The 13,513-nt window shown below is 33.1% G+C and overlaps 1 protein-coding gene across 2 annotated transcripts in view; it reads right to left on the reverse strand.

Moving 5' to 3' along the window:
- The window catches only part of YTHDC2 (YTH N6-methyladenosine RNA binding protein C2), a 77,158-nt gene that overhangs the window by 31,667 nt on the left and 31,978 nt on the right, over positions 1 to 13,513 (reverse strand). For both annotated transcript variants that reach the window (XM_087429917.1, XM_004420304.3), the window contains 7 exons: positions 10,725 to 10,851; positions 10,451 to 10,516; positions 5,648 to 5,826; positions 5,309 to 5,405; positions 5,141 to 5,228; positions 4,974 to 5,054; positions 2,917 to 2,999 (listed from right to left, as the gene is read on the reverse strand). In XM_087429917.1, the coding sequence (XP_087286043.1) occupies positions 2,917 to 2,999; positions 4,974 to 5,054; positions 5,141 to 5,228; positions 5,309 to 5,405; positions 5,648 to 5,826; positions 10,451 to 10,516; positions 10,725 to 10,851 (721 nt within the window). The remainder of the gene's footprint in view (positions 1 to 2,916; positions 3,000 to 4,973; positions 5,055 to 5,140; positions 5,229 to 5,308; positions 5,406 to 5,647; positions 5,827 to 10,450; positions 10,517 to 10,724; positions 10,852 to 13,513) is intronic.

The following is a 13,513-nucleotide window of genomic DNA, read 5'->3' on the forward strand; positions in this document are numbered from 1 at the left end:
CCGAACTCAATTTTCTCCTTTATAAAGTGAGATTCATAAATGACACCTACCTGATATACCTTCTAAGGTAATGGTAAAAATAAAAAAAAAAAACATACATACGAAAGTAAGTAAAAAATAAAGCATGAATAAGTATATGGTAATTTAAATTTAATCAACTTACTGAGCTGATACCAAGCACTGAGTTCAGGCCCACTGATTAGAGTTGTGCAAATTATGTATTACACAACTCCAAGGGAGTATCATTTACTTCATCATCATAGAGACTTGTATATCTTTTGGGAAGTTGTAGAAAAATATCTTGAGGAAAAGCAGTCTTTTAATTTTACCCAAAGTCACTATATGAACTAATAGCAAGGCTGAATATGCTAAGTGATAGAGATAGAGAAAATCCCTATCCTCACAAAGTTCACATCCAGAGCCCCAAACATAACTATAACATAATGTGATACGAGTTACAAAATTTGACATTGTTGGGCCATTCTTTCATCAAATACTTCCCTCACTATATACCCATCAGCTTTCCCACCTATCCAGCCTCCTCTGAGCGATTTCTATCTTTGCCCAGACCTTAAATGTTGGATGTTCTCATGAGTTTGGACCTCAGCCCTCTGCTCTCCTTACTCTACCCTCTCTCCCAAGGTGATCTTAATTATCCTCCTGACTTCAATTTCCAACCTTCTAGATCTCCTTATCCTAATTCTAGACCTATACTTCAGAAGCCTCTTAGCTCCACTTGGATTTTCCACGGTCAACTCAAACTCAACACAACCAAAAGTCAATTCTTCTCCCCAATATAACCACTATTCCCATTTTCCCTATCTGACAATGGCACTACCATCCACAAAATTTTCTAAGACAGAAACCTGACTGACATCACTCTATTCCCTACCCCTCACCCCAGGACATAAGATCACCAATATTACTCTCCTTAATATCTGTTGAATTAATTATCAATTTCTCTTTATTTCTACCACCACTATAACAATCCAGGCAACTCTCATCTCTTCCTTATTGTAAATGGAAGTATTAATAAAACAGCTTCCTGCTGGGTCCTCCTACCATCATTTTTGTCTCTACCAAATTCATTCTTCAAAGAGCTGAAAGAAAACCATAATCATGCCATCCCCTGGTTTATCAAGGAAAAAAAAAAAAAAAACAGAGAAAGAGAAAAAAGAAAGAGACCTGTCTGCAACTTACCTCTTTCCACTCATTTTTCACTATTCTCCTCTAAACTAAACTTCACCCAAACAATTTTCTGCTCATTCTTGCCTTTCGGCCTTTGTGTATGCTTTCCCTCTGCCAGAAATGCCTTTCCACAACACCTCTTTATTCATATTTATCTCAGATTCTATCTTAACTCCTCTAGAAGCATTATCCAGTTGTAGCACAGAAAAAAAAAACTGTTTTATTGGACTCCTAAATGGGTGGCAACATTCCACCCACTTCAGACTTGATCCATCAGACTATAGTTTATTCATCATTGTATCCCTAACACTTGCACAGTGAAGGCTGTCAAAAAATATTTGTTGAGAAAGATGACAATGGAAATTTCTACAATTTCTGATTTTTAGCCCTAATAATATACTATTAACAGTATATAAGTACAACTCAATATGTCAAGCCACACTTTGTCATAAAAAGACAATTGATACAATAACAACAAAGCCCTCAAGGGCATTACATGAAGTTACAAAGTACAGAAATAATGCATTCACCGTCTTCAGCATATGAGGCATTCTTTTAAAGTCAGTATTCAGTGTTTTCCTATTAGTTAAAATGCAAGAAAAATTAGTCAAATAATTAATGAAAAATATGATACTCTTTAATCTTGCCCTTTTAAAAATGAAAAAGTAATGCATGTACTAAAATAAATAACCGAACTACAAAAAAATATAAAACGAAAATTAAGTCTCCTTCCTTCAAGAGCTCCATAAATCCTCATTCACAGAGTCAACAGTTGTTTTTTAATGTTTCTCTCAGACTTAACAATGTATTTGTGTCTATATATATATATAGACACACAAACATATACATGTATTTTTTAGCACAAGAGACTACTAGACACATGTTCTATACCTTACTTTTTCCAATTAATAATATTGTCTGAAAACTCATCCCACATAAAAACACATACATCTACATCTTTCCTTTTAACAGTTACCTAGTATACCATTGTGTGGCTAAAACACAATTTATTTAACCACTTCACTATTGATGGACACTGCAGTGTTCCCAGACTTTTCACTATAACAAACAACACTGCAAAAAACATTCTTAAACATACATCTTTGCACACATGTGCAAGCATACTCAGGATAAATTATAAGAAGTGGAATCCACTTTCAAAGGGTAGACTTGAATGAACAGGTTCAAATTGCCCTCTAAAGAAGTCATACCGATTTATACTTCCATCAACAAACTATGAAAGCCTATTGGCCCATGCTTTTGCCAACTCTGTTGTGTGTACTGTTAAACATTTTCATCAACGCCACTCTGATAAGCAAAAAATAGTATCTCATTAATTTGTACTTCTTTTGGTATATATGAAGTGGTATATGTGAGGTTAATGCATTGATTTTTATTAATTTTAAAAAGCTTTTTTGTATAATACAGAAAGTAGTCCTTTGTCCTGTATTGCAAATGTTTAGAATTTTTGCTTTTATTTTTATTTTTTAAGTTTCTTACGTCTTCTGTGTGTAAATTATTCTAGGCAAAATTTTTTAATTTTAACATAACTGAATTTGACTTTTAAAAAAGTATTATGTTTACTTTGCAAAAATTATATAAAAATTAAGACTAACATGAAAATTTTAGCATTTTGTAAAAAGTGGAATATACATTAAATATGTAATACAAATGAAAATGTTTCCATTTTACAGGCAATTGAATGAATGTACACTAAATATACATTACCTGCCTTTTCGTTGTATGGCACTAGCTTTGGAAATCCACACCATTTTTAACATTGTAACAAAATTCAGTGCATCAAAGGATTTCTGTAATATTTAAATCATCTTTATGTTAATACATAAAAGGCATTTAAAAAGAAATAGCAAGAAACATTATGAATATATTTTAACATGCCAAGGATAATAAAAAGCCTCTCTTGATTAGATAATTAAACAGAGTGTTGATTTAAAAAAACCCAGATTTCTGGTTACAATCATTCTAAGAGAAAAGACTGAAAACTAAACTCAGAAGAGCTGTAAAACTTCCTCATTCTATGCCTTGCTGAGCTATTTTTTTCTCTCTGCTACAGCTGGATAATGGCAGTCAGTTCTCATAAGGCACCAAGATTAGAGAGAACTGATCTGTTCTCTTGAGGTCACCTTCTATAAGATTTACATCATTGTGGGGAATAGGAGTGATCGGCAAAAGACAGTTTCTGAAATACTTTCCAGGGAGCTGATCCAGAGGAATAAGAATAACAACAATTGCTGAATTAAATCTATCCCAAACCTATCCCAGATTTTTAACCCCATCCATTTTACCTCCTGCCGAGCCACTAACGCAGTTAGTCTATCCAGAATGTTACAAAAAGAGAAAGTAAAAAAGAACTATTACTACCCTCATATTTCCTCAAAGAATCTAAAGTGAAAATTTACTACAGAGAAATATTTTAAAAGAATGCATCCCTAACTAGAATATATACTTCAATCATTCAGTGACTTATACTTACCCTTTCATAAAATAATTACATAGAGAAAATACAAATGTCTTCTCATAATAGTTAATTATGGGATTTTTAGCAAAGATGCTGTTTATTTAGTTTTTAATAAAATGTTACATTAGCCAATTTTGTATGTAAAATAACTTGACACTACCATCATGTTCTAAACCATGATTTACTTGATAAATAACACCTAAAGGAATTAATTTCTAAAATATTCAAAATTGACTTCATCAGCTTTAGATAATTTTAGTGCAATAAAATCTGAATTTTCATTGACTCACTTCAGACTTAGTGATGATATTCATCATTATCCTCTTACCAAAAAATGAAATTTATCCCTCCTTTACAGTATCCAACTATAATAAAATGTCCACATTTTATAATAAAATTGTATTTTCTGTAAGAAATTCCTAAAAACCACATTGAAAATATTTTGTAACTAACAATTTTTTCACATTAGAAATGATCGTTTATATCCACTAGAACAGTCATAATTTGCTTTCCACAACATGGACAGTATTTCTTTCTTTGAAAAATCAACTACTTCTGTCACTTTCAATTCTTTCAGTGAAAGGATCTACCAAAGTCAAGGGTAACAAGAATTGCTGGACATTCCAATACTAAAAAGAAATAAACATTGCCTCTTACTTATATCAGGGGGCGGCAGTAAATATTTTATTAGCCTTTGCAGAGGATCTTTGTTGCAACTACTCAAATCTTCCATTGCAATGTTGAAAGCAGCACAAACAATAAGCAAAAAAGTGGACATGGCAGTGAGCCAGTGAAATTTATTTTTATAAAAGCAGGTGATGGGCCCAATTTGGCTGCTAACTATCATTTGCTGAACCCTGGTTTTATGTTTGCTTTCTCTCACCAAGGTTCTCTTGAAATAAATATCTTTTGAATACCTACTATATGTGGAGGACTGAAGATATAACAACGAACAAGAGGGACATGGTCCATGCCCACAGGTAAGAAAACATATAAAATATGTAATCAAATTCCCACACTGCTTGATAAAATTCTCACTATAACTGCCAAACCCTTTAGTTTCTTCCTAGCATTTACTGAGCAGAAGCTAAATGTTTTGTATAATTTTTTAAAATAACAAGATAGATCCTATATACTGAATTGTTTAAGGTAGAATAGTCACGTTAGTGAAATTAACATTTACTATGTTAAATTCATCTATAACCAGAAATTTTCCCATTAAAGTGAATTCTGGTTATAAAAGCATTTATTGGAATGGCACTTAACCTCCCTCATTTAAGTGAAAACACAACTTATCCTTACATACCTCTTTCACCTTACCAGAATCAATAACAAAGACAACGTCATTGACTGTGATACTGGTTTCAGCAATATTGGTGGAAAGGATCTGCAATGGGATATTATGTTATAGTTAATAAGAAAATAGAATCAATGACTAATAAAATGGAAAAAAGAAGATTTTCTGAAGCTTACTATTTTTCGAACACCTGCAGGCGGGTTTTTCAATACCTTCTTTTGATCAGATGTTTGCATATTTGAATGAAGCATAAAGACTTGATATCTGTTGACAATTGATAGAGAAAATATACTATGGTACCCATCTGTTATTTAAAGCAACAAATATAAAGCTTTAGCTCTTACCTATGTGTATTGTCAGCAAACCGCTTGTCATCAAACAGGATGCGATCCCTCAGTCCAACTATTTCATCATATCCAGGTAGGAAAATTAATATTGCACCTCGGAGAAGAATGATTTTTTTAATATTAAATCTCATTGTAAAAGCAGAATCAATCAACATAACTAGCTATAATGACTACATCACGTTTTCAAGTACTGATAAACTGTAATACATGATGACACTTAAGAGATTATTTATGCTTTATTATCAATAGAATTATATAAAAATTTGTACACACAAAATATTAATTTTTAAATCAAAGTATACATTTTTGTTCCAGTTTTAGATAATACTTATTTACCAGCATCACAACTATGGCAGATATTGTATAGAAGATGCATGATCAAATCCAAATCTACTTTTTCATCATCAAAACTATGATGATAAGCTTTCAGGAGCTCTCTGTCTTCTGCACTGAGGTCACTTCCATTTGTTTGAACCAGAGAACTTTCATCCAGATTTCCAAATTCCAAGGAAGCACTAAAAAAAAAAAACCAAGTCATTTTTCATTAAAAAGAGTAACCCTTAAAGGCCAATGATTCCCATTACATCCTTCTTCAAATTTTCAATATACCCCAAGGAGGGTAAGTGATACTTAATGTCCTAGCTATAATATAATTCATGTTTTGGTTTCAAGTACGTTATCCAAAGTAAAATTTGGCAATAAGTGCTTTATAAAAAACACAATCTGAAGACATCTCCAAAGAAAATATACCAATTGCCAACAAGCAAATGAAAAAATGTTCAACATTATTAGTCATTGGAGAAATGAAAATCAAAATCTCAATGAGATACCACTTAACACCCACTAAGATGACTATAATTGACAAGACAGATAATAATAAATGTTAGAGAAGGTGTAGAGAAACTGGAACCCTCAGACATTGCTGGTGGGAACATAAAATGGTGCAGCAACTTTGGGAAACAACGTGGCAGTTCCTCAAAATGTTAAACACAGTGTTACCCTATACCCCAGCAATTTGACTCCTAGATATATATACAAGAGAAATGAAAATATATGTTCACACAAAAATCTGTATACACAAATGTTCATACAGTATTATTCATAACAGTCAAAAAATGGAAACAACCCAAATGTTCATCAATTGATGAATGGATAAACAAACTGTGGTCTTTCCATAGAATGGAATATTACTTAGTCAGAAAAAGGATGCTACAACATGGATGAACCTTGAAAGCATTATGCTAATGAAATAAGCCAATCACAAAGGCTACATATTATATGATTCCATTTATATGAAATGTCCAGAAGAGACAAATCTATAAAAACAGGAAGTAGACTAGTGGTTACCTAGGGCTGGGAGAGTTAGAGGAAAGGAGGAATGACTGCTGGTGAGTACAGGTTTCTTTTTAGGGTGATGAAAATGTTCTCAAAATTGACTGTGGTGATGAGTGTATAACACGTTGAACATACTAAAAACTACTGAATTGTACACTTAAATGAGTGAATTACACGGTATGTGAATTTTATCTCAATAAAATTTTAAAAACAAACTTTGATCATCATTTATATTTCTTAATAGACTTTCTAATTGTTCACTATTATAAACAATACTCTGAAGAAAAGTCCACATTAAAAAAAAAAACTCTACAGGAACCAGTTCAACATGACTGTTAATTTGGTACTTCTATACTAAAAGCAGGTTGATTATGCTGTTTTCCAAAAGTTTGGAATCAGCATAAATTACTGAAATAAATGCCTTGCTTCATCTTGTGTGTAAAAATATAAACCACTGCCATCACTAATAATTATTAATAAGATTTCTAGGAAGTTCAGTGCAGCCCAATCTCTCTTAAAGAGCTTAGCAGAAAAATAACATAAGACTGCTTTCAACAGGGAAAATATTTAACTTATACAACTTTGTAGTATTTTAAATTTTAAGATCCATTTTAAAACATTCCAAGTATTTTGTTTCCTTACTTTTTAACAGGTAAATGAAGAGGGTATTATGTTCTTTGTTTAAAGCTATAAACTTTAGATATCAATTATCAATAATCCAGCAAACATAATAATAAATTTAATTTTAAATATTTAAAATTTATAATTGATAATGTCAGTGTCTACAGAATAAAAAGAAAGCCCAGTTAGCCAGCATGATTAAAATATTATCCAGATAATTGCTTTACCTGGTAATCTGTAGTGTCTAGTGAACTAAACTTAAAGAATCTCTTGAACATTCAAAGTGTTAGCACTAAAAGGATTGCCAAGTTCTGGGAGCTATTATTGAAATGACAACATACTAGAATTAGCATTTGGATCTGGCAAGAACTTTGAGATTCTGTAACCTACGCTACCATTTAATGAAATTAAAGTGACAAAACTAACTTCATACTTCAAACATTTACTTCATCTAATGTCTGACACTATATAGAATTAAAAACGAAAACCCAAGTCAAATAAAATATTTTATATCTTCCTGAATAATAGATGTTTTAATATATTTTAACTTCAGACTCCATTTTTTTCTTTTTTGAGACTCTTATAGGTTGAAAACAGAAGCTATCAATATATTACAAAATACATTTTACCTTTTTCCTTTAAATATCTTTTTTCTTTTCTTTAAATATCTAATCTAAAATCTACATAATCTACCTAAATATCTATCTAAATGTACCTAAAATCTTTAATTATCTAAAAGAAGGATTAGTTTCATAGGATTTTTAAAGTATTGCCCTTCTGACTCTTTTTTTTAAATGAATAACACATGAACATTGTGTTAACAAACAAATGGTTTTATGAACGTTATAACAAAAACCTCTCTCCATTCCTAGTCACAGTGCTTAGGGCTTTTTTCAATTCTTTTAGCCAGTTCTCTTGGTTTTTACTTCCACATTTCTAAGTGTATCTTTACTGATTTAACAATTTAGTCATTATTTGTGAACCTCCAATTAACCAAAAATGAAGTCACCACCTCCACCCTCATATAGTCACCAACCACACCAATCCATACAATTTTTGTTAACTATTCATTCAGCCTTTACTTCACTATAACTATGTAAACATTATTTACCATGAGCCATAGAGTGAACTATGATTACACTTCCTTTCCTCTACAACTTTTTGGGTTTTTCTGAGTAATTACTGTCTAATTGTTATTTGCTTGCTGTTCTGTGTACTTATCACAAATTGTTCCCAAAGTCTCAAATAGATTCATAAAGCCTTTTTAATAAGGTCGAAAACATCAAGTAATCTCCCTCCCCCCAGTCTCCCCAGGGACTTCCTTCCTGGAGCTCTCCATCTTCTGTTTCCATGAGACTAGGCCTACTGGGCAGATGTCACAGTTAACACTCCTCTGCACCAACATACTGAGCACTTCTTTCACTTATCTTCTATGCTGGATCTACTATGTTTTTCTCTGTTTTATTTTACTTTCTGATATTTGTGGAGCACATTCTCTAACAGTTTCCTCATAAAGGGCACACATAAAATAAATTTTCTTATCTTTTCTCTACAATTTTTCATCCTTTGTCCTTTTTTCCTACTAAGTGAGCAACTTTCCCAACTTTATCTTGCAACCCTTCTGAATTTTTTTCTATCATATTTTTAATTTATAAGAGCTCTTTCTTATTAATTCATTCAACAAATATTCACTGAACATCTACCATATTCAGGAACTGTCCTTGAACAAAGGACAGAAGTAGCTTGCTAAATTCTAATAGAGAGAAGAGACAGATAATAAACCAAGGAATATAGTAAGTAAGTAAATTATATAGTTTATCAGAGAGTGGTAGGTCCCATGGACAAAAGAAAAAGAACACGTTAAGGAGGATCAATAGCACAAGGAGGCAGATTATAATAGCAGATAGGGTAAACTTGGGTAGCCTTCATAACCATGAAATCTGAACAAAGATTTATGTTCTGTTCCTTTATTAACAGTACTCTGTTTTTGTCTCATGAATATCTTCTATTACTGTTTTTGAAGTTTTCTTCTGATCACTCACGCTTAGTTTCATCCAAGTTCCAGGTTTTTTTGTTGATTTTGTTGCTTGTTTGATTTGTGGGTGCTTTTTCCCCCTCAAACACCTGGTGATCAATCCTTGGCTGTTTGTTCATTTTTAAAAGGTAAAGAACAAAAAAACTCCACATACACAGTGGAGACTGTTGAGCTATCTGGTTTAAAGATGGTCATTTCATTGAAGAAATACAAAACCTTCTATAACTCTAATTCTTTTCTCTAGGCTTGGTCTATTTTTCCAGGAAAGGATTCTCAAGTTTTCTGCCAAAGAACATAAAACAAGCTTCAAAAAGGAAAAGGTGACAGAGCCAGTAGGGGAAGGGAGTGGATGGTATCTCAACTTTCAGCCTTTAAGTAGACTTTCACTTAAACCCCCTTCCTCTCTGACACCTCATTCCCACTCTATCACTGTGCCTGGTAATGCCAGTCCAAAGCCTCCATGGCTTAATTTTTTAATAAATCTCCCACTTCCTGCCAAGGTAGGGAAGGGATATCACCTAGTGGCAGGGAAGAAGGGAATCTGGAATTCTAAATGTTCCTCATAGAGAATTTCAACTAATTCTGTTATATTTTTAGCCCCTTCTTTCATTGCTTCATTCAGAAGTAGTTGAATGAGCTCTAATAAATTCCAAAGCTGAAATAAGTTTCTCATTGGCACTTCCCTCTGCCGACACTCAGGTTGCAGTTTTCTAGCTCTGCTAAATCAAACACCACTGATCCATTAGCCATCTATCATCTAAAAATTTACTAATATCTTCCATCAGTTGCCATGTCCTCTTCTATTCTCTTTGACTTTGTTAGTTTACACATTTTAATATTCCTTCCTTTTCATTTTAGTGAGGTTTTGGGAAAATGCACAGAAAAATACATGTGTTGTATCTACCAGGTTTAACTGCAAATTCCCCTTATGCTTTTTCAAAATAAAATAAAAAATAAGGCAAATATTATAATACAATGGATCTTATTAGCAACCTATAAAAAAATTAGAAAAATTCCTTAGAATTACAAAAAAAAAAATCTCTGGATAAGAGACTATAAACAGCCTACATTTGTCACATTCTATGATTTACATGGCTAAGCTTTCTAAAAAGGAGTTAGGATTGATAAAACATAGTATAAAGTTTTACCTGTAAGATTCTAGAAGATCCACAATTTCAGTCTGTCCAAAGTGTTTAGCCCAATCTAAAGCCATCCTGCCAAAATTCAAAGATATCAAATTAAGACGGAGAAACAATGTCCTCAAAATTATAAAACTAGTCACTCAAAATTACTCATTCACCCATTAGAGATATACCAGCAATTATCACACCGTAGCTTTTAATATAGAGACAAATATAAGAAATCAAAACATATGTGTAGTTCTACAAAGATATACAAAAAATGGACACAGTTTAGAATTACCAGCCGTTTGATGCTTTACTATGGACATTGGCTCCCATGCTAATTAACTGCTCTACTTGACTTGAAAAACCTCGTCCTGCAGCAACCATTAGAGCTGTTGCACTGGTTTCACTATGTCTGTAATCAACTAAAAGAAGGAAAAGACAAATATATGTTAAATTTCCAAATTATTTTAATTAAAAAAAAATTTTAATGAAAGAATTGAGTGTCAAGAGAATTAACCTGGGACTTGCTCCTTCACCTAACTACATGATTACAGCATCACATGACCTTTAACTCAGATCATCCAAGGAGATCTGTTATTGACATGCCCTTAGTATAAACAGAATGGAATAGGGACTACCAACTGAAAGATAGAAGGAAAGATACTTGTTAAACTGTCTTAATCTTACCAAGATAATTAAAAGAGAAAAAGAAAGCTGTTAACTTGCAGAAATCTCACATAATCTTCCTAAATCTAGATATTGCCTTGACCATCAAATGACAAGAAATAATTAAAGAAGAATTAAAAAGTTAATTTTCATCAGTAGCTGGTAATGAATGCTTAAAAGCACAAATGCAAAGTTCAACACAATTTTTTGTTGTTCTTTTGTTTTGCTTTTATTCCCCCATCATTCTAGGCTGTTATTTTCTAAAATGCTTATTGGAAATAACACTGGCAGAAAATTTACTTCCCATAAAACACCTCCATGACAAAAATAATTAAAGTTCTATTGAATTTAAGTTCCTTCCTAGAACATATTTCTCAAGCAATACAATATACAATTGCTTAGCACTAACTGGCTTAAAATACAAAATTGGTAATTTCAGAAAGAAATTACCACTGGAAAAACCTCTGCAGTAAAATGTAAGATAATTACAAAAGGAAAATTTTACTTTTCCACATATACCCAATTACCCTTATTTAATAACACTGTAAAACATGGTATCCATAATTAACATAAACCAATGGTTCTTAAGGTGTGGAGGGGGACTTAGAAGAGAATTACCTCAGGCTTTTTATTTCTGAAAGCACAGATAGCCATGTCTTATTCCTAGATTCAGATTCAGTAGGTCTGGAATGGCCAGGCACATGCATTTTTAAAGAGGTCTGCAAAGATTATAATCGTACTCACTATATGAGAATTACTGCTTCAACTGAATATTCGATTGATAGTCTTAGAGAACAGAACCAAAATGTATGTATTTTGAGCAGAGGGGTATGAATAAGTGTGGGTGTTTTAAAATGTCCTTCAAGAGGTAGCGCCTAATTCTCTTCTCCTTGAATGTGAGCTGGACTAAGTGTCTCACACTAATGAACAGAATAAAGTGAAAATGATGATATGCAACTTTAGAGACTAGGTCATAAAAGGTACCTACAGCTTCCTATTTGCTTTTTATCCTTCTCTTTTGAATCATTCACTCTGGAAGAAGCCAGCCGCCACATCCTGGGAAGAATAAGGCAGCCCTACGGAGCGGTCCAGATGGCAAGGAACTGAGGCCTTCTGCCAATAGCGGAGACGAACTGAGGCCTCTTGCCAATAGCCATGTGAGTGAGCCTTCCTGGAAGCAGATCCTCCAACTCCAGTACACCTTCAGATGACCGCATCCCTTGACAACAGCTTAACTACTACTTCATGCGTGACTAGAAGCCAGAAGCACTAAGTTAAGCCACTTCCAGATTCTTGACTCTCATAAACTATGTGAGATAATAAATGGTGTAGGTTGCTAAATTTGGAAATCATTTGTTATGCAGCAATAGATGACTAGAACAGTAAGCATGACAGAGAACACTTAGTCTTACTAAACCAGCTAATTACTAGCTGCCTCCCCAGGATCACACAGGGATACTGATGGCATTAAAAAGAAGCCCAAGGGGTTGGTCCGGTGGCACAGTGGCTAAGTTCGCACGCTCCACTTTGGCGGCCCGGGGTTCATGAGTTCAGATCCCAGGCGCAGACGTACACACCACTCATCAAGCCATGCTGTGCCGCTCCCACATATAAACAATAGAGGAAGACTGGCAGAGATGTTAGCTCAGGGACAATCTTCCTCAAGCAAAAAGAGGAAGACTGGCAATAGATGTTAGCTCAGGGCCATCTTCCTCACCAAAAAAATAAAATAAAAAGAAGCCCAAGACTTCCTGGATCACATGAAGTATTTTCAACTTTGGTGCCAATTAAGAGTTGAGATTTTAGAAAAGAAATAAAAAGATAGGAAGTAAATAACTGTTCACAGAGCTACCATAACATTTTAGTTTACTTCACATGGCTTAAAGACATTAGAATACTGGGCTCTGGAAAATGTCCAATAAAACTATAAACAAGAGGGACCTGAGTCCATAGGATGACCTCTATCAAAGTAATAGTCTAGTATTCACTAAAGAAATATGTAGGAAGAGGGTCAAGGATAATATATAAATACTTTTTTAAAGGCTTCATAAATATTTTAAAGCAACATATCTCAGAGTTCAAATTTCCTAACTTTCAGGTAAGATAGCTAAACTGTTCAGAGTAAATATTTTTAAAATAATGGAACAAAAAAGACTTGCCAGAAAACTGGAGATGAACAAATGTCCACATTTCCAAATAAAAAAAATTACTTGTCAAAATATAGATCATTTTTTTCAATGAATGATAAGCTGAAAAAAAGCAGATCAATAGGAGTCAAAATATACTTACAAAGAACAAAAAATGCCAAAAGATCTTCATTTCTCTCTTAAGAAGTTTGTTAGATTAGTAGACATGTGGAATTATAACCACTTGAGAAACTACAGCCAAATATTGACCGAAAGCCTCTTGTAGTATACA

Source organism: Ceratotherium simum, chromosome 4 (assembly GCF_057802395.1).
Source record: "Ceratotherium simum simum isolate JZ-2026a chromosome 4, ASM5780239v1, whole genome shotgun sequence".
NCBI lineage: Eukaryota > Metazoa > Chordata > Mammalia > Perissodactyla > Rhinocerotidae > Ceratotherium > Ceratotherium simum.